This window comes from Callospermophilus lateralis, unplaced genomic scaffold (genome assembly GCF_048772815.1).
Source record: "Callospermophilus lateralis isolate mCalLat2 unplaced genomic scaffold, mCalLat2.hap1 Scaffold_221, whole genome shotgun sequence".
Taxonomy (NCBI): domain Eukaryota; kingdom Metazoa; phylum Chordata; class Mammalia; order Rodentia; family Sciuridae; genus Callospermophilus; species Callospermophilus lateralis.
The window spans coordinates 746,012-768,447 of record NW_027513138.1 but is presented as its reverse complement, the minus strand read 5'-3'; the positions used below and the strand labels follow the sequence as shown (position 1 = coordinate 768,447).

The window sequence follows — 22,436 nt, the reverse complement described above, 5'->3', positions numbered from 1 at the left end:
GAGAGACCCTACAGAATGAAGAAAATCTTTGCCACATGCACCTCAGATAGAGTGTTAATCTCCAGGATTTATAAGAACTCAAAAAACTTAATACTAATTTTTTTAAAAAAAATCAATCAATAAATGGCAAAGGAACTGAACAGACAGACACTTCACAGAAGAAGAGATATGGATGGTCAACAAATATTTGAAAAACTGTTCAACATCTCCAGCAATTAGAGAAAAGCAAATTAAAACTACACTGAAATTTCTTTTTACTCCAGTCAGAATGGCAATTATCAAGAATACAAGTAACAATAAATATTGGTGAGGATATGGGGAAAACGATATGCTCATACATTCATTGCTGGTGGGACTGCTAATTGGTGCAATCACTCTGGAAAGCAGTATGGCGATTCCTCAGAAAACATGGAATGGAACCACCATTTGACCCAGTTATCCCACTCCTTAGCATATACCCAAAGGACTTAAAAATCAGCATATTTCAGGATACATCCATATCAATGTTTATAGCAGATCAATTCACAATAGCTAAGCTATGGAACCAATTTAAATGCTTCAGGTATATCTACTGAAATGGTGTATTAGAAGAAAATATGGTATATTACAGAATGGAATATTACTTGGTCATAAAATGAATGACTTTATGACTTTTGCTGGTAAATGGATGGATCAGGAGTCTGTTATGCTAAACAAAATAAGCCAACCTCAGAAAACTAAAGGTTGAATGTTCTCCCTGATATACATATGCTAACATACAATAAGGGAGGTGAGAGGGAAGGACAGAATTTCAATGGATTAGACAAAGTTTGGAATGAAGGGAATGGATGGGGGACAGGAATAGGAAAGACAGTGGAATGAATCTGACATAACTTTCCTGTAATCATATATGAATACACCACAGAGAATCTCCCCATCATGTACAGCCACAAGACTGGGATCCTAATTAGAATAAGATGTACTACATGTTTGAATAAATATGTCAAAGTCTACTCTACTGTCATGTATAACTAAAAAGAACAACAACAAAAAAGAACAAAAAAGGAATTTCTATAAGTAGAATTAAAATGATACTCAATATGAACATTTTTACTCATTTGAAAATCCATTTAAGAAATAATCAATAATTAGAGTGAAATGCAATTTGTTGAATATAGAAGAAATAAGTTACAACACTACCAAATAAGACATGAAAGAAAAATAGAAGTATAATTGTTACAAGACTGATATACTATACTTCGTGATAGAGTTGTGTTGTAAGATTCATATGCTATAGTATATACTATTCATGTACTATATAAATTAAATCTAAACACATTGTTGTAATGGCTATTTTAATTACTATTTTTGCCAGTTCCATCACACTATGCATAAAATGGTATGATATTACTTCAAGGTAGACTGTGATATGTTAAAGATGTGTATAACCCCAGCATCACCACTAAAATAAAAATAATATAAAATTAAAAATATATAACTACTAATGGAGATAAAATTATAATTTAAAAATTTCTTAAATATTTTTAAAACCTCATTTGCCTCTGTTTTCCAAGTTATATAAATGAAGCTCAGTATAAAAAAAGAATTTGTTACTCTGAGGAGCCCATGCCCAATATAAGTAGGTGGAGGTGAGGCAAAAAGATGTGAAGTTGTGCTTAACGTTGCTGAATCTGTGGGGTTTTCTTCCCTTTTTAAATCCAGAGATCTAGAGATATTCATGAATGGATGCATTCATTTATGGAAAATCTGGTTTTCAAATACTGTATTTTAAAATATTGTCAGCTAATTAAAACATGTCTGTCATCTACATGTACCCTTGAAATAACTAATTTGAGAGTTCTAATTTAAATAATGAGAAAAATAAAGAAATAACGTATGGATTGAAAATACCCAGACTGTGCTTCCTATAAATACAGCATTTATCACCTGGAGTCCTGCACGTTTATGCCTCTGCTCCTACTCTTTCTTTTGCTTTTTCTGTTATTTTTTGGTCCCCATTCTTTTTTAGGTTCCAAATCACCTGCCATCTTTCCTAGGAATTGTCCTGCTTCTCCCAGTCAGACTCCACCTTTCTTTTTCCTTAACAAGCAAGGCCCACTTGCTTCTGTTTGGGCAAAGAACCCCTAAGTCAGTCTGCTTTGAATACAGGTCAATCGATGAGTTTATCATTCCATTGATGAAGTGACTCAATCATTAAATTCCTCCAATAGGCCGTCCCTGTGTTGTGCCTGGGATGTCCATATTTGCTTTTAGCCTAGATTTGCCTCCTCTTAAAGCTTTCTCTGTACATAGTTGCTGGGGTGATTCTTTTCCAGCATCTTGTTTTTCTCATGACACCAAAACTACATTCCATGGCTCCCTAAGGCTCGTAGGAGGAAGTCCACCTCTTAGTTCCAAATGTCCTGTCTTCCCAAGCCTGGCTTCTGTACACCTGACTCATCTTATCTCTGTGTTTACCATGCTTTCACTTCTTCAGTAATACAAAATTGCACACAGTCCCATGTGTGTGTCTTATTCTACAGTGTGGACTCTCAGCTTAGAACATTCATCTTCTCACCTTAACCAATCTCTTATTCCTCAGAGGACATTAGTTTTTCTTTATTGAAGTATAACTGGTGTGTCTTAATGGTGGTCAACGTGACAATTTAATATACATATACATGGGTATAATAATCACTTCAATGAAGCTCATTAACCATATAGTTACCATTTCATTTTGCCTCCTCCTCCTCCCCTTTATCCTTCTTCATTTTCTTCCCCTTCTTCTTTTGTCATGAGAACTCTTAAAATATACCCACTTATCAAATTTCAAATTAGATCTCCAAAATTTACTCATCCTGAATAATTGAAAATTTGTATGCTTTTACCAACATCTCCCCATTTCCCCCTATCCTTAACCTCTGACCCTATCATATGATCTAGCAATAAATGGAATGAATATATATATATATATATATATATATATATATATATATATATGCACACACACACACACACACACACACTATATATATATATATATATATATACACACACACACACACACACACACACACACACCTTGCTGGGTTTCAAATCCAGGGCCTCATGCATCCTTAGCAAGGACTCTATCACTGAACTACCCCTCAGCCCTCACTTCTGGGAATTAATGCATTATCTGATAGAGATATCTGCACGACCATGTTCATTTCAGCATTTTTTACAATAGTCAAATTATGAAAGCAACTCAAATGTCTGTTGATGGGTGAAAGGACAAAGAAAATGTGCTGTGTACAATGGATGGCAATGGAATATTATTCAGTGTTAACAAAGAAGGAAATTCTACCATATTCTGTACCGTGGATGAGGCTGGAGGAAGGACAGATTCTTCATGATCTCAGTAATATGATTTGGTTTTCTTGTATTCAGCACCTCTACCACACCCACTCACATAAAGAAACTCTCTTCTCAACCTCTGTTCTAGATGCAGTATGTGCTTGGTGTCTTATGAGGTACAGAGTTACTGTTACTGTTTTTAGGGTAAATGTCAAGCCACTGCCCATCTTCCCCAAGTTCAGCTATTTTAAGGTTTCCTACCCCAAACCAAAAATGACAGACCACCAATACTGAGGTTGTATGAAACTGGGGTGCCCTCTACTGTTCTCCAGAAGTATAACTACCTGACTTAATTTGATTCAATAAAAGGTAAAATTTGAATGGAACAAATGAAAATTCAACTGATAGACCATTGTTTCTCAGGACAACCATTGAATTCCACATTAAACCAAAAGTTATTGAAATGCTAGTAAGTATTATTAATGTGAGTTTCCAATATACTGTGGTTTGTCTTATCATTTCACCATCCTCTTAGGTAATCAGCCGATCTAACATGAGGCCCTCTTATATGTTACATGAACATAATGAGGAAAGATTGAGATACCACTTCATCACAGGAAGGAGGAAAGCATTTAAGAAACATGCTTAAATACAGTTTTAAATAGCAAATCTTACTTAATGTAATTTTCATATGTAGAATATGTGTTGATTTGAAACTGATAGAAAATTTTCAAAAATAACCAATGAAATTTTAAATACCCTCCATTAAAAGAACACATTCAGTTACAATTGATATTTCATTCAGTAAGAATTAACATCCTTGACTTACAAATATGAAAGCAATCCCTATTTACTTTTTGTTTTGCAAAAATAAGCTGAATGGCTTTGTGTGACAACATATAAAGATTTAAATTCTCTAATCAATTGAACCTATTTATTTGCATTATGTTGTTTAATTCTATGAGAAGAACATCTGATTTTGGAATACTTAAACCTGTAATTGCAACACCTAATAGGTGAAAAGTATATTATTCTTATTAGAAAATCATATTGATTCTTTTTAATTTAATAATTTTGACTATTGTTAGTTTTGCATGACTGTGACAAAATACCTGAGATTAAACAACTTGTAAGGATGAAAGGTCTATTTTTTCTCACAGTTTTGGAGGTTTCGGTCCATGGTTGCTTAACCCCACTGCTCTTGGGTGTGCAATGAGGCAGCACATCATTGCAGGACTATGTAGTGGACCAAACTATTCACCTCAAGGCTAGGAAGTGAAAAAAAAGAGAGGAAGAGGCAAGGACGGGATCCCAATATCGCATTTGAGGGCTCACCTCCACTGACTAAACTTCCTCCCACTACACTGCACCTCTAAAGGTTCCACACTTCCCAATAGCAGTACAGGTTGGGGACCACACCTTTGTAACCAACAAGCCTTTGAGGGACACATAAGACAAACTACAGCAAATTTCAAGGAATTTTAACTTAGGATAAATCTTTTGAGGACTCAGAAAATGAAGAAATGTCTGTGTTCAATTCATCCATCTTAGAGTTAGAAAACCCTTTCAAATGAGCATCTTATTTATATTTAAGAACCCATAATTATTTAATAACTGTGACTAAAGATGTCATAAGAATAACAATTCATATATATATATATTTCCCCACATTTTTATGTGTTCACATCGTGTTCCTGGAATTTATTTGCAATTTCTCATTTGGGGAAAAATTTGTATTTTCTGGAATGTGCTCAAAAATAACAACAGGTAGCTAAGATTGATCATACTCTGGGTTAAACATAACTGGAAAACTGAGGGGCTTCATACTCTGGAAAATTAAAGATCTTTTCTAGAGTAAATTTAGAAATTTGCCTTTTCTCATAATTATTGTCCTACAAGAAACTGTTAAACAGTGCAGTTTCTCAAAAGATATGAAGCAATAATACAAATTTCCCATGGTCTTGGTGGTTTTACTTTAAATCTTAAACATTACTCCCTGATGTTTTCATCAACAAGAAGCACCTACTTCCTGTGGAAACAGCTCGCTACAGTCTTGCAGTTGGGGAATGTGTTGCTTTAGTGCTGGTGTTGTTTGTAGGGAGGCCTCTGTCTGCCCAGGTGTCCTTAGTACTTCCTTCACATCTCAAACTATACCTCTGACACAGGAGACCCACATAATTACAATAAAGCCCATGCATGTTCTGTCAACTGAAGTCAGTGCCTGATGCTGTGTCCCCAGAGGATTTACTGGGGAGATCCCTTTCTTTGACCCAGACGCACTTTCAAATCTGGAGAGGCCATGGCCCTGAGCCCCATCCTAGTCATGAATTGAATAAAAAGGATTCTCCCAAGCCAGTCTCTTTCTGACGAGAATTAGAGATGAGAATAGACAGGGGGGCCACTGAGGACTGAGGTCATGTCTAGGGAGGTGCTATGCAGGGCCCCAGAAGAGGAAAGCTCTCAAAGCAAAGGCCTCCGTTATCATAGAATAGGCTGCTGATTTTGACACGATCTTTCTATTTCTGTTCTAAAAAGGGGACAAGTGGTTATTCCAGGGGAGTACAGAATATGTTCCTAGGGGCCTCAAGAAACTTCATTAGAAATATGGCCTATCCCAAACCCCCAAACCGCGGGGCCCTGAGCCCTCCCCCTTAGTGAGTTTGGCCCAGAGCGCGTTTGGTGAGATTCTGGCGGCCTCTGCCAGAGCGTCTCTGCAGAGGGACGTTCCTCCAAACCCAGAGACGACATGTGGCGCTCAGGAGAGGTGAGAGCGAGCGCGGCGAGTGCACTGGGGGCGCTGGGGGGGATCTGCAGCGGGGCAGCGCGCGGCCTCAGGCGTGGCGCAGAGCCCAGCCACAGGGCAGCAGCGGGAACGCGGGGCGCCGGATCCACTCCACCCGGGATCGCTGGGGAAGTTCGCGCTGGCAGCATGGGGCGGTGACGCTGCACCGGCCTTCCGCTCCTGCCACATTTCATTGCATTGATTAGGGCTCAGAACAGAACTGAGAGACTTTCTCAAATGCAATGATTATTAAATTAGTGATGGAGGCAGGATACTGAGAAAGTGGCAACGCTGTCTTATGGAAATTTATTACATTATCGTGATCCGATAGAAGACTTGTTTCCTAAACGTGCTTTTCCCCCCCTCTTTCCACATACTTTCTCTCAGCACCTTGCAGAACAAGGAGTAACTGGCTGGCTTTGAACGCGTGGCGGACATTTCAGAAAGGTAAATCTATTCCACTTGTGGATTTGGCGCAGACAAAATATAGTTGCTCAGATTTGTTTTAATAATAGGAGTAATGGGTCATTTAATTACATACTGAAAAGTAAAATAGGATTTGGGGTATGGGAAAATGAATTACAATGATTCTGCACTCTGAGTTAAAAATGAAAATTGATTTGTATTGTAACTTTTCTTTATACCCCACCTAACTGCCTAGTGAAGTAGAAAACACCTGGTGTATGCCTGTCCTGGGATTGACAGCCAGGTTTCCTTTCTTTGTCGATGGTTGTGTGGGAGCTGTTATGATTGATTCCAATGTAGTGACGCAAAAAATTCATGTTCATGTTTTTCCTTTTTGTGTATTTTTCAGCTTCAAGATCAAGTTGGGAGAAAAGAACAGTTATTCTTCCAAATTCATCTGCTTCAACTATAATCTTATTGGGATTGGACAATGGAATATTCTCTAGCTTTATCATGATTAAAAACCTCCTTCTTTTTTGTATTTCCATGAACTTATCCAGTCACTTTGGGTAAGTTATCCCTTCCAGTTTTAATGTTTACAATTTTGGGGCTAATGGTACCTTTCTGGAATCTTGTAGAGCAGAACATCAATTCAGCAAGCCCTTGCTTTTTACCTTTGCAGTCTGCTGCCCTTCAGTTTGTTGTAAATATATGAAGGGTCCTTGCTCCTGACCTATAATTTCTTCCTGAGCAAGGCTGCCCCTGGTGTGGGATCTCCGCAGTATGTCCAAGAAAAGAGGCAGAAAATGTTTTCAGAAATGAAAACCAAATATGGTTTCAGAGTAAAAGCTGTGTTTCCTCCTACTTGGGCTAAAACAAGATTCAGAAGTTCGCTTGTGTAAAGGACATTCACTGCTTATTAGACAGGGTGGTCGGTATGCAACATTCTGATCACTCTCCTTGGTTCCATTATGCAATTGAATTTGCCTTTCAAGCCCAGTCTTTGCTGTGTATGTATTGAAAAAGGACTCCAAGTAGTCATGCCTGAGCCAAAGGCCTGGAACAGCCCATTCAAGTGCAGGGGCAGACGTCATAAACTACACGTCTGAAAATCTGAAAGTCACCCCTGAAGTTCTAGCATTATCATTTACATTAACCTTTCATTTTGGCCATTAGTCTCTGTGTATTGATTTTCTCTTTCATCAAATTATTGTTAACTAACATGACATGTGCATGCTCTTAGGAGGCCTAAGAGCCTCCTCTCCTTCTTCTCTCCCACCACTCCAGAACTGTTCTGGCTAATCAAAAGGATTGCAACTTGAAGCTTATGGAATATGATTAAGAAATTAAATTTCAGGATTAAAGTCACCAAAAAATTAGTTCTGTAAAACCAGGCTCCAGAGGTTTCACATTATACTCTGCACATGTGTAAATCGTAAAAGGGTGGAGACTATTAAGTGGCTCTCCAACAGCCTGGGGAAACTCCTGCTGTCTGGCAAACAGAGATGATCCTTTTGGGGGCTGTGACATTTTGTTTGTGCTCTGGGCATTTTCTGCTCTTCTGACCCTTCCAGATTTGAGCAGATGAAGAGAGAGGGGAGAGGGAAAGAGACAGACAGACAGGTAGAAACTTAAGACTTCCAAGTGCTGTGACCGCAGCCCAGGTGCACTGGGACCTGGGCACAGGCCTGAGTCTTCAAGGAGGACTTTCTCCAACATAGTTTATCTAAGGACATGCCCATCCCTCACCAGCGTGAGCCCAACAGCCCATGTTGGCTAATGGAAACAGGTATAGGTTGCAGCCAATCAAGTATTCTCTGGGAAGAAGTGTTGTATGTTATTTTTTCCTTGCTTGTTTGGACACCTCCCCTCACAGGCCTTGTCTTTGTTAACTGTTAAATGCAGATTTTCTTTCCAAGTTCTCTCCAAGTGTTAAATTCTATAAACTGTGATGCTCACAAAGTTTTGAATGGAAGGTGTGTAAATGAAATCCTACCAAGTATTCAACTTTTCAAGTTAATGCATTGTGTGGTCAGTCTGCTTACTGATATATTACATATTCTTAGAGATATTTTGGAAGTGAAGAGTATGCTAAGATTGGCATCATATAGTTTCTTTATAATATTTTAGCCAACATATTACTGTGACTTTTCACTAAATAGGTAGGAAGTTATTACACTTCCTGGAAGGTTCAAGTCTGGAATAGGAAGTAACATATAAAAGAAGTGTAGCCATAAGAAGCAGTTATGCTTTATTCCTTAATTAACCCTATAGATTTCCAAGATCATGTTCAAAATAAGAGAGGTAATTATTATGTGCTGGAAGGAAACATTAAGCAAGTGGTAAGGTACTCCTCAATCTTTCTAAAAAGTTAGCTGTTGGAGAAGATTTTAATTTTGATTGTTTTGATAAAACCATAACTAATAAAATGGAAATTGCCCATAATTCCACCACCAGAGACAATCACCCTTCACAGTTTAATATACTTGTTTCTGTGCATACGTTTATACAGCTGGGATCATACTGCACATTAACTTTTGGGTAGTTTTTTTCAGACTTGTTACTTTATTATTGCAAAATCTAAGTTGTGTGATTTTTAAAAGGGATGGATTTATTACTGTGCGTGAATGTTCTGTTGTTTACTACTTCCCTAATTTGGGATGCTTACGTTGTTTCTGATTTTGCTGTTACAGATTTTCTTGTAGTGAACATATATGGCTTACAATATTTTAAATTATTTGAGATCATTTCATTTAGAGAATATCTCTGTAAGTGGAATTTTAAATCATTACATCATTACATCATTACAGGTTCTTGGAGTGCTTTTAATGCTTAACCCTGGGTGTTCAGCTGCTTTTGATAAAGTGGGGTTTTTAGTGAAGAAGGAAGCCGAGTTGCACACATTTTGTCCAGCAGGATGTACTTTTCAACAGCCGCAAAAGATATCATAAAATATATCAAATGTCTACTTGTTTCTCTTCTTATATGAGGCTCCTCTCACTTACCCTTTACCCAAACATATGTAAGAATAATTTTGTCAAATCCCAAAGTTTCATAACATTTGCTTGACTTTAAATCTTCAAAGAATAGTATCGATTACAATGTACAGCACCTATTTTTAGGACTATGTTTTAGGTGAATCTTAGGAGCAGTCTTATGAGATGAGCATTTTTAGCCTCTTCTGACAGCTATGGAAGATGGGATGGAGAAATAGCTAACTTGGGGATTTCATAAAGCCAGTAACTGCTGGGATTCCTTACTCAGCACACTTTATGTGATTGTGTCTGGTTACTTCCTGTGCTGCCTTATTTGACTACTGTTGGTTTGCAAACTAATATAGATGGGGTGGGGGGTGTAATTCTGAAAGGTATTCTCTTCCTTCCCAGCAGAGAGAGGACTTTGTACTTTGAGATTAGGGGTGGGAATGAATTTAAAGTAAACTCTTGTTTGTTTGTTTTTTTCCCCAAAGAAAGAGTTTATGTGATCAGGCTCAAAACAAAAGCAAGAGGGAAGTAACAAAGGCCCTGAGAAATGCTGATACCTGTAAATACACAAAAGAGGTCAGAGAACTGGCAGGGGGTAAGGAGTGAATCAGAAAGGGGAGAGGAAGGAAAGAGGCAATGTGTAAGGTTTTGTGCTTGTATAGAGTTGATGTACAGGGTTTTTGAAAAGCATGTGTATCTGTCAACCAGGAAATGTATTTGTGAGAGGGGAAATATTTGAAATTATATAAGATAATTAATGTGAAATTGCTTTGAAAATAATATGATTATTATTTCTTTTTTTTTCCTCATAATCCTTTAATTTATTTGGTCACCAGCAGCTCATTTTTAATAGCCTTTATAATTCTGCTATTAGTGTTAAATTATAGAATAGAGCATGTATCAAGCATACAACAGAGCAGAGATCTTATTTGAGAGTCAGCCTTATGCAATGGCCTGGTTGAAGATGTGGGATTATTTAAGCCATTATAATTATTTTAATGAAACCAGTATCCTAAAGTACATGGGAGAGGAAAAATAGCACTGAAACAATATTGCAATCAATGTCATGCCAAAATATATACTATTAAGTTTGAACTGGAATTAATTTATTTGAAAAAATCATACATTGTCCAACTTGGAAGACCCATGATAATTGCAAGATACTTTGGAGGATTATTCACTCAATCATAAGGTTAAGTCCAATTCCATTCATTTAATTGCATTAAATATATTTCATAGATTTATCCATTGAAAAAGAATGTGTTGGGATTTTTATTATGTGGGCAGTGCAATCCAGACAGACTTCAGAAAACAGTATTTTATAATTGGGAATTAAAAGCAGGTCCTTGCAGAAGTCCCTTACATACATAAACAGAGAGGGCTATTCTTTATTTATACAAGTGTGCCAGCCTGGACCTTAGGTCTCATGTACAGGGCCTTTGCAGACATATACTCAAGGACAGTTCCCTTCTCTTAACTAGAGCAGAAAGTACATTTTCTCTGAATCATGCAGGCACTCACAATGTCTTCTTAAATGGAAAGTTCTCTCTTCTCTATCCCCGATGACAAATTCTTCCTGCCCTACAGCTGAAGGTTCATAAGACCCAGGACAAACAGTCATTATAATAATTATGAAAACACTCAGAAAGCAGCACTGAAGCAGTCAGCAGGAACAGAATCAATGGCTCAGGGAGAGTTAGAGATCAGAAAAATAGGTAACTCCAGCAAGACAAGTAGGTGACCGCAACCTGGCTGCACAGTCATGCCCAACTTTCTTTCTTTCTTTTTTTTTTTCTTAAGGCACCAATAGAAAATACTTCTGAATTATATACTTTATAAAGGTAACTTTTTACATGTTCATCATGCCAATAGGCAGCAAGCAGAGCTCAGAAGGATACGGCTCTCTGCCGACACCAGCTGGCAATCAGCTCCAGAATGAGTCACTGGCTCAGTTCAAGGGGAGAAGGAGAATGTGGGGTTTTTTGATTTTTATAAAGATTCAGTGGCATAGATGTATATTTCAGTTGATGTGGAATTTCAGAGGAAAGTATTAGAATTGAAAGCAACAAGACATCATTAAACCCTCTCAGCAGTGAGTTATAGGTGTGTCTATAGGTGTGTCTCCTTAATCTTCACAATGCATTTTAAGAAGTGTGCCATTTAATTTTCACAAAATCCTCATGTTGTGGATATAAAGAGCTCAGGCTCAAGAGCTTAGAGAGATGCGTCTGATTTTTGCCATTGGAAAGTGGAAGTATTAAACAAATTTTTTTAAAAAGAAATGGAAGTATTAGGGTCCATCTCAAAGATGCTGAAGCCTTCTTCAGAATGTCCTAATGTTTATAGTGCCATGAAAAAGGAATGAATGGGAAGGACATTTCCATATTGGTAACAGAAGAATATTTTAATTTAGAATTCAAATAACACCAATATAAAAACAGTTGGTCTACCTCACAGCCTGAATAAAACCCAGTACAGGATATGGATTATGAAATTTAATGGTGTACAGAAGGTCCCAGCAAAGTAAGACATACTATGAAACAGGCGTTAGCAATTCCCTGAGAAATCCCTTTTATGTGTATTTCTTTAAAAGCCATTTCAAAATCAAAAAGACAGAATCTAGAAGTTAATGAAACCCAGGGTCAGTTCATTTTAGTTTTAGTGACAACAACAAAATGGGTCATCACTTCACTATCAGTTTGCTTCCTGTTTCAAAATCCTTGCCAAACATTTAGGGAGCATAAAATATTGTTTGGGGCAGTCTTGATGGCTGACTGTGATCTCTGTTTCTACACATTACGTCTGTGACATCAGAAGTTATGTAACCTGTCTACATCTCAGTTCTGAATCTCAAAGTAGGGATAGTAATGGATCCTATATTTCAGGACTGATGTGAGGGACAACTGTTTAACTTATGCCAAATGTTTAAACAAGTGCTTAAACAGAGGTGGGCATGGGGGTGGTGTGCGCGTGTGTGTGTTTGTGTTAAGCTCATATCATCCCTCCTTCTGGGTATTTGACCAGGCCACTCCTGACCTTTACTAGACCCAGAGGGTGAATGTGGTGTCCCAGCTGTGCCTGAGTGCAGTAAGGGCTATAAATGGAACCACATATGCAAAGCCTCCCTTGCATGGGCTTCTTGAGGACTATTTCCCTGCTGCTACTATAGCATGTATGGGGTCCTCACCATGTACTAGGCACTATGCTAGATGCTGAGGTCTCACAGGGGGCAAAGTGGAGCCTGCCTTCATGGAGGGTATATTCTGGTTTAAGACAGGTAATAGAGAAATAAGTATCGGTTGAGTTATAAAGATGGCTACAAAGAACAATTCCGAGTAGAGGTAATGAATGTGCAAGGAAGAAAGGCTATTGCAGTGGTCCTAGGGAAGTGAGGTCGTGAGCAGTGCTATTTGTAGGGAAGACTGATCAGGTGGGAGAGATGGTGGCAAAGGCAAGGGTGCTGTAGCAGGGGCTTGCTGGGCATATTAGGAACAACAAGGGGAATGATATGGGGAAGTGGGAGATTGGTAGAAAGCAGAATCAGAAGAAGGGGTGGAGTTGGGTCAGAGGATCTTGTAGGTGATGACTGTAGCATCAGTTGACTTTTATCTTGAGGATCAGAGAGAGTGGTGGAGTGGTGTTTTGTTGTTTTAGAGATCGTCTCAGTGTCTTGCTCAGGCTGGTCTTTGAAATTCTGGCCTCAAGTAATCCTCTTGCCTTACCTTCCTGAGTAGCTGGGACTACAGATTATGTGACAGGATGCCTGGCCCAGTTCATGGAGTGTTTTGGAGTGGGAGAAAAATGTGATCTAATTTAAATGTGCCAATGATGCCATTTAGATTTTAAAACTCACTCAGTATGCTGAGTAAATAAAATGGAATAGAATCTGGGGTGGGGCTAGAGGGGAGAAAAGGAAGAAGCAACAAGGTCATAGTGACCCTGGGGAGGAACTATTTTGTCTAGTAGGATTTCTTGATGGGTTAGTGTGGGCATGAGAAAAGAGGGGACAAAGATGATGACCTCTCCACATCAAGTATTTGACCTGAAAACCTGATGGGTTCAATTACTTGTCAAGGAGTAGAGAAGGCAGTGGAGAAGAGGTTTGGGTAGAGATAATCCTAAGTGTGGTTATGAACATGCTAAGCCCTTTGAGATATGGGTTAGATACCGAGGTGGAGAAGCCAGGCAGACCATTGGAAATAGAGGTCTGGAGGTCAAAGACAGACTGGACTGCATGCATAGCCTTGATAAACGTCTGTGGGTAGAAGATATGGAAAGCCATTGGGTTGGATGAGCGAGTAAAGTTTGAGTATAGACAGAAAGAAAAAAGACTTCCCTGGATTACATCCTGGCATATTACAGTATTTGGAGACAGGAAGGCAAGAGCAAAGAAGGTAACAGCAAGAACAAAAGGAAGAGGCAAGTGAAGAAGATGAAAGAAGAGAATAATGGAGGAGGCCAAGTGGAGAAAGTGTTGTAGGGAGGGGAACCTTAGACCTGTTGCTCACAGGTCCACTGAGATGAAGATCAAGATTTGACCTTTGGATTTGGCAATGAGTTCATTCCTGGCCTTCAGGAAAGAGATTTTCTTGGGATGCAGGTAGTGGAGATCAGAGAAGAGCTGCTGCAAGAGAAGGAAGGAGAGGCAGCAGGGTTTTCTAATGAAAATAACGCTTCCAATGAGTTTTGATGAGAAGAGGAACAAATCACAGAGAACAGCTGAAAGGGAACATGGGTGAATGACTTAAAGACCCATGGTACTATATCAGATGTGCTTGCTGATGGGAATGATGAGAAGCAAGGGATAGCTGTGGGATGGTGCATGTGGCACGAACACATACATGGGTTGGGGAAAGGAAGGGCCTGAGCTAGGGAACATGGGTGGTGTGGGGTGGATGGCGTGCAGTGTGGCCTGTAGGGTTGTATGATTTAGGTTCTATGTTGTAGGCTGCAGGATTCTGAGCCAGACAGAAGAGTCAAGGACAAGAGAGTTCATAGGGAGGTAGTGAGCTGGGATGGACTTGTGCTTGATCTGGGAAACTGAAGGGCAGGACTGGGAGGGTCTTTCACATGGAGTTGGAGGAACCTAAGAGTTCTGGCATAATCCATGATACAGGAATTTAACCACATAAAATATGTGTTTCAAGTTTTGAGTTTTCCACATTGAAATGGGAAAAATTCTTATCTAGAAACTTGGAATTAATCTCATCATCCAGCTAGTGTCCACCATGGCTGCCCTCTCTCCTTTTACATAGCATTTTGTTTTAAATATGGTTAGCTAAAGTAGTGCCTAATGCACATTGAGGAAACACATCACAAAATGGTGCCATTTAGAGGTGCTTATGTAACGACCTTCAAGTAACAAACAAGTGAAGATATATTTCCAAGAAGCAATCAAATACTGGGGGGAAGAATGCAATTTCAGAAGACAGATAAGGTGAAGCATAAAACCAATCTGCTCAACCCCCAAAGTAATTTCACATTAAAACTGTCTGCAGTAGCCGTTATCAATCCCATTTTATGTAAATAAAACATGACTGTCAATATAAGCAGAGATTGTACCATAAGAAATACAACATGCCCTCTCTTTACATGTGCAATTTGTGGTCTGACAACACTCAGAAGAATATTCTTCACCAGAAATTATGAGCTAAAGTGTACCCTTTAAAATACTATAGTAAGGAAATATCTTGGTAGAATAAAGCACCTTTAAAGATGGAATCTACAACACATTACTCCTCTTATCAGAGATTTTAACCTTAATGGATAAATGAATCAGTCACATTGTCAGAGAATCCTTAAAAGTTTCTCAAAAAGAAAGATCCTTTTATATCTTAATAAAAAAACAAAACCCAACCATCACACCTAGAGTGGTGCACACCTATAATTTTAGCAGGTCTGGAGGCTAAGGTAGGAGAATTTGAAGTTCAAAGCCAGCCTCAGCAACTTAGGCCCTAAGTAATCCAATGAGACCCTGCCTCTAAATAAAAGGGCTGGGAATAGGACTCAGTGGTTAAGCACCCCTGGGTTCAATCCCTGGTACAATCAATGAATCAGTCAATCTCCTTGCTTACTCCCCTCTCCAGGGTACCCTTGTCTCTCAGTGTCTGTGGAGGACTGGCTCCAGTATCCCCTCTTAATACCCTCATCCACCATGCTAAGACCCTTACATAAAATGGCATAATATGCATATTTTCCTGTATACTTTAAACCATCTCTAGGTTACTTATACAAAGTAAATTCTGTTTGAATAATTGTTATACTTTGTAGTTCAGGAAATAATGAAAAGTGGGGAAAGTCTTTATATGTTTGGTATAGTTGCTATTTTTTTTTCCTGAACATTTTCCATCAGTGGTTGGTTGAATCTGAGTATGTGGAGCCTGCAGATATGGAGGCTGACTGTAATGAATGAATTCTGCAGCAGAGTTCACCCTGTGTTGGTAGTTGGCTTATTTGGGAGTAAGCTTCCTCTGCACTTCCAGTCCTATTATTTAGATCCCTCCTTCTCCCTCATCCCCCGAGTCACAAATTCAGCTGATGAGCTGGGCTTGGTGGCATGTACCTATAGTCCCAGCCTTGTGAACAGCGAGGTGGGAGAATCTCTTTAGCTTGGGAATTTCAGGCCAGTCTGGGAAACATATAAAACCTCATCTGAAAAAAACAAGGCATTGGTGGTGGGAGGGAGTAATGAGGGAGGGAGAGAAGAAAGGGAAGAAGGAAGGACAAAAGGAGGGATTGAAGGGAAAAACCCAGCTGATGATACTCATTCATCCCACCTCTTATCCCCACTACCATGGCTTGAGTAACTGATCTCTGTGCCTCCGGTCTTGCCTTGTCCACATCTGTCATTTGTAAGCTGCCCAAGTGCTCCAGGAAAGTGCTTAGGGGCCCTATCACCCCCAGGAAGAACTTAGATGTGTAGCATGGCATACAGAGGTCATGGTTTAGTGTGTGCCTACCTGCCCACCAATTGCTGGCTTTTGTGGTGCTGGTGGTTGAACCGAGGGCCTGGATCATCTTAGGCAAGAACTCTATACCGAGCTAATCCTCATGTTGTCCTTTTCAGCAGAGTTCTCACATACCCTCTGCAAAGAGGGTATGTTTCTTTTTTTACAGTTTCTTTTTTCAGGGTCACTGTTGACAATTCCCTTTTGCACCCCTTTCCTTGACATGAGACACAGTCTTCATTCTTAAAGCCTCGGGTTCATTTTCCTCTCCCCTGAACCTAGGCAAAGGTTGAGTCTTCTCTCCCTTGTGTTCCTGTAACGTCTTGCATAGTGACACTGGATTCCTACCATATTCTACTGAAAAACCTCCAGGAACACAAAATGTTCTTGCAGAAAACACTCATGTCCTGCAGGTCATTTTCGGGTCCCTAGTTCTCTCCACAACACCTGGCACATGGTGGACTCAGTAGTCATAGAGCTGGAATATGTACCAAGCCCAATCAGGGCCTCTCTGAAGATGTAACGGAGGAGAGAGAATCTTGGAGGCCATTGGAGTCATGTTGGCAGTTGGTTCACAAGGCAGTTTTCTGTTTCTAGCTTAGCCCCAGAGCACTCGCTTTCCACCTTGGCTGCACAGGAGGGTCACAAGGGTGGTGGCAGGGAGAGGGATTAAAAGTTACTGGTGCCTGTTTTCTCCTGGATCAATTAAAACTAAGTTTCCAGAGCCAAGAAGTCAGGAAGAAGCTAATGCAAGAGTCTCAAAATCAGAATTTCAAAAAGGCCAGGTATGGGAAAACAGGGAGAGGTGAGAAGTTGGCAAAGGTTTGCCCTTCCTGAACAATTTATTTTTCTTAAGCACTTTGCTGGTGAAATAAACCCATTAGTGGATCAAATTTCATGGATACCAGCTCCCCACTCCATTTCATAAAAAGTCTATAAATGACCCAGAAGTTCACATTAGGCTGGGTGCCATGGCATAGCCTTTTAAGAAACCCAGGGGATTTCCATGGCTCTTCAGCACCTTACTCCTGTCCCTGCTGATCCTGCAACCAGTACCTTTCTCAGGCTACAATATGAGGCCCTTGACCTCATTTCTTTATCTTCTCCATCTTCTCCTCTTCTTCTTCCTCCTCCTCCTCCACCACCACCACCTCATTCACCTCCTCCTGCTGTTCCATTTTTCTTTTTTTCCAGTAGTATTGGGGATTGAGCCAGGATCTAAGGCAAGCTTGGCAAGTAATCTACCACTGGGCTACATCTCTAGTCCTCATTTCAAATCACCATAAAGTTTAGGAATCCATTCCTTATATCTTTTATATAGACTAGTAATACTTACACAAAGAAATGTAAAAAAAAATGAGAATTTTTTTTTAACAGGATAGATGGGTTTTTGATGGTGGACCCTTCATATCCATGGATTCTGCATCTGTGAATTCAACCAATCTCAGATTGAAAATACTTGCATCTGTACTGATCATATCCAGACTTTTCCTTCATCTTTATTTTCTAAGTAATACAGTATAACTATTTAGATAGCATTTTCATTATATTAGGTGTTATAATTAAATTAGAGATGATTTAAAGTGCGTAGGATGAGATGCACAGGCTATATGCCAGTATAGCACCATTTTATATAAAGGTCTTGAACATCTATGGATTTGAGTTTCCATAAAAGGAGTCCAGGAACCAGTCCCTCATGGGTATCAAGATATGACACTATTCTTTTCTGAAAGATCAATAATCTGAAAATATTAGAACTGAAAACATGGAGTAAATATGACGGTTTTGAAGAGAGTATATGCAAATATAAGGAAATAGTTCATATTTCAAGAGAACCTAACTAATTAACTCTCATTAAAATCAAGTGTGAGTCACCCAAATTTTCAAGTATTCCTTTTATGTTGAAGACCGTTAAATAAATAACATCTTACAAAAATCCACTCCCCAAAGAGCAGAGCCTTTAGCTTCTCCTTGAGGCAGGAATACACTCAGGGTGGACCCAAAGGTGAGCAGAGCTCCTGGGTTGTATTCAGTATGGCTAACAAAAGTTGAATGGGAAGGCCAGTGGAGCAAGCCTGCCCTTGGACCTTAACTGGAGTGAGTGTTCAATGGGAAGGGGGAATGTGGGAGGGCTCCCTCATTACATGATGCTGTGTTCAGCGTTACTCACTGATGGCAGAGCCCAGGATGTCTGGGTTATTTTGTTTTTCAAGTACTTTCCCTGAGCCCAAATGGAACAAAGAAAGCTGGGGTTACTCTTAATCCTAGAGGAAGCTCTTAAAGATTGTGCAGCTTGGTAGAAGCACCAGCAAGTTCCCCTGACATCTGTGAGCTTCTCCTGAAGGGACAACAGTGCCGGGGGCTAAGAAAACACAGCATTTGTGTTCAGTGATCAAGCAAGAGTCTTTCTCTTCAGGGCTGTCAATGTGGTGTACTTCATAACCATATTCTGTGGCTGAATCATTTTTGAGGTTGACCTATGGATGTGGAGAGCTTCCCAATTGTTCATGGAAAAAACAAAAAGCAAACAAACAATAAAATGATATTGCTCCTATCCTAGGAGGCATTTTCAGGGAGTTTTGGAATAATCTGTTCCTTACTTTAGCACCTATCTTTAGTTAATACAGTGAAGGAAAAACCCTGCAGGTCCTCAGCCATGCTTCTAACTATGCAGGCCCACAGATAAATACAAAGAGTGATTATGGCAAGACAGGGTTAACTATAGCTCTTTCTCCAAGAAAAAGTATAATTATGTGCATATTTAAACTCTGTTTTTTGTATTGTTCTTGTTTTGGCCAGTGAGTGAAAGCTGAGCTTTGGAATTCTTAATCCTATCCTGTTGCTATCAGACATAATTTAGGTATTTGTGAAGTGAAATTCAGGGTGGAATGGTGATTCCTTGAAACTAGTGAACCAGTAAACGTTTGTCTTTCCTCTTGGACAAAGCCAAGGAGAGTGGCACTCAAAAGACATCTCTACAGATCTAGCCTCAGAATGGTCAATAATGTAGGCAAGTCTTTGTCTCTTAACAGCCAGGGCTATTCAGATCTAATGTAATTTAAGAACATTTCACAATGGATAATGGAATAGCTTAGAAAAATTTCTTTGAAACATTAAGATGTAGTACTTCTCCCCTAAATGCAGGAAATACATGCCAAAACTCCAGCTGATGCCTGAAACTTAGGATAGTATCAAATCCTATATGTATGATGTTTTTTCCCTATATCTACATACTTAAAAGTTTAATTTATGAATTAGGCACAATATAAGATAAAAAATAATAACTAATAATAAAATAGGACAATTATAATACTATACAGCAATTAAATTGCCAACATCTCTTCTCTAGGACTTTGGGGCCATTATTAAGATTACTGGGCAGATATTATATACAGCAGGATACATTGGACAAAGTGATGGTTCAGATACTGGGTGGGTTGACATGACATTGCATCATGCTACTCAGAATAGCACATATTTGAAAACTTATGATTTGTCTATTTCTGGAAATTTCCATTTACTATTTTTGCCAGCGGTTGACCTCAGATAACTGAAACAGCAGAAAATGAATCCATGAATACAGAAAGAATTTGCTTTTCTTTTTACTGGTGTATATTTGTATGTTAAAGAGGCAGCAAGTACCTTCTAAATACTAGGCACTTGGCCATAGCCTAAAATTGAATAAATGGACTGTTTAGAATTTGAACACCATGAGAAGTGGACCCTGAGGCCAGATCTGTTTGACCAATCATTACACAACTAACTGAGCCAGTACCAAATATAACATTCATTCATACACTACCCAAGATGATGTCAAGACTTTTAATTCTGACATTAGCTTTGTGTGGCTTAGTTTTTTGTCTTTCTAAAGTGTGAAATTACCATGGATGCTAGAAAAAAGGGAAATTTAATATTTTTAAATACTGAATCACTGAATAAAATATCTGTGGGCTCTTTACTAACAGGATTAAATTTTAGCTTGCTAGAACTTCTATATGTGTTTTAATGGCAATGTAAAAATTAAATCAAGGGATCTTTCTACTGTGTCATTCAAAAAGGAAAAGCTTTAGGGTCAGTAAAGAATTGATCTGTATAAATGCAATCAATGAAAATGACCAATTTTCATGAACAGGGTGGGGCAGGCAAACATTGATTTTGACTTCAGTGTCCCTCCACAGAGGGATGGTGGCTCTTGGCTCTAATTTCAATGATTATGAAGTACAGCTGAGACCCCACAGCTGAGTATTTAAGGGAAGCATCAGGAATAGAGCATTCTTTTCCCAGTTGCCAAGAGGGCTTGCTTCTGGGAGTCACATCTGGCTTTCAGCTCAGTGAGTCCTCTGAGCTCTGCAGCCAAGCCCAATGTGTAATTCAAGTGCTGTTGGCACATCTCAAAGCATCTACAGGAACCAGAGGTGGAAACCATGCTCTTTAGTCATGTTACTGTCTTTTGGGATGGTAGACCTTCTTTTCCCCAAAATAACCTCCTTAGCTTGTCCAGATCTGCTCAAGGGCAGACACTGAGGTCAGAATCTATATGTGTCTGTCCCATCCAGTTCTTAAAAATTGCTCATTTCCATGGATTGCATCTAAGCAGATCATTCTGGTTTCCATCTGTTCCATCTACATAAGCTTTTTGAGCCTGGATAACTTCACTCCATTGAACAAACTCAGAATGATCCTCTTGTATCATCCCTGAAGGTTCAGTCTGCTCTTCTAGGTTTTTTTTTTCTTTCTTTTTTTTTTGGCTCTTGATGTGTGGGCACACACAGAATGTGCCATGAGCTGGCAGCACTGAAGGCTGCAGAAGCCCAAAAATATATCACAAACTCAATCACTTGTGTCACTAAATACTTGAATTCTGGTGTATTATTCACAGCACAAAATGCTCCCAATTCAACTAAAGACTCAGTAAGACCAGCCTTATCTTTCAACCTGGGTAAAAGTTTTTCACCATCCCCCTCCTCACCCCAGTGCTCATTGAAGAAGGCTTACTAGTGATATTGAATCCTGATTTTCTGTGTTTAAATCAAATTTATGAAATCCCTTATCAGTGGAGTAAATTCTGCTAGTCCATGTGCAGTGCCTAACTTGTTTTTTAAATAGCTAAAACATTGGTAATAAACAGCTCTTCAGAATCAAGAATGGTAGATTTTGATTGTCATGCTAGGTGATGCACATTTAGTCCAGAACAGAACTTAGGATACTCAGGAACTAAGGCTTATGACAGCAAAATAGTAACTAGGTGGTATGGAAGCTCCCTTTCCCCAATGTCCACCTTTAAGAAAAGTTGCCATAGGATACCTGGATTTCTCTACCTTGTGAAGAATTTGTAAGAAACAATACTTAAGTTTTAACCTTTTCTTTTGTTTTTCTTTCATAAAGCTTTTCACAAATGCCAACCAGTTCTGGAAAAGATGAGACCAATGGCAACATCACAATATTTACAAGGATCCTGGATGGGCTCTTGGATGGCTATGACAACAGACTGCAGCCTGGGCTCGGAGGTAAGTGTGCTGTTCTTGGAGGAGGCCGGCCAGGCCCCAGGAAAAACCTAACCACAGTCTACAGCTTGGGTTACTGTGAGTCAAACAACCCCTGAAAGAACCATCACATCTGGATGTCCTGAGATGGTTGCTTCCTCCTTGCCAAGGACCCTGTACCCTTTATTATTGTTTCCCAGATGCAAAGTGCTGGGGAAGTGGTCTCCCTAAAATGTCCCTGCAAACTCTTTTTCCCAGAAGTCCTATTCACTTTGTGAGGAAGCAGTTATTTTTTTAATTTTTTAATTTGTTTTAATTATTGTACAAGACAGTAGAATGCATTTATGCACTTTGATATAAATAGATGGGATATATTTTCTCATTTTTCTCAGTGTACATGTTGCAGAATCACATTGGTCATGTAGTCACATATATACATAAAGTAATAATGTCTGTTTCATTCTACTATCTTTCCTATCCTCACATCCCCTTTTCTCCCCTCTCATCACTTCCCTCTACC

General features: G+C 39.2%; 1 protein-coding gene across 1 annotated transcript in view; it reads left to right on the top strand.

Annotated features, from left to right (window-relative positions):
* Window positions 1–7,015: 7,015 nt before the first annotated feature.
* LOC143640392 (gamma-aminobutyric acid receptor subunit alpha-5-like) overlaps window positions 7,016–22,436 on the top strand; it is a 70,421-nt gene continuing 55,000 nt past the window's right edge. The window contains exons 1-2 of the mRNA XM_077108223.1: window positions 7,016–7,071; window positions 21,819–21,940. Of these exons, the coding sequence (XP_076964338.1) occupies window positions 7,016–7,071; window positions 21,819–21,940 (178 nt within the window). The remainder of the gene's footprint in view (window positions 7,072–21,818; window positions 21,941–22,436) is intronic.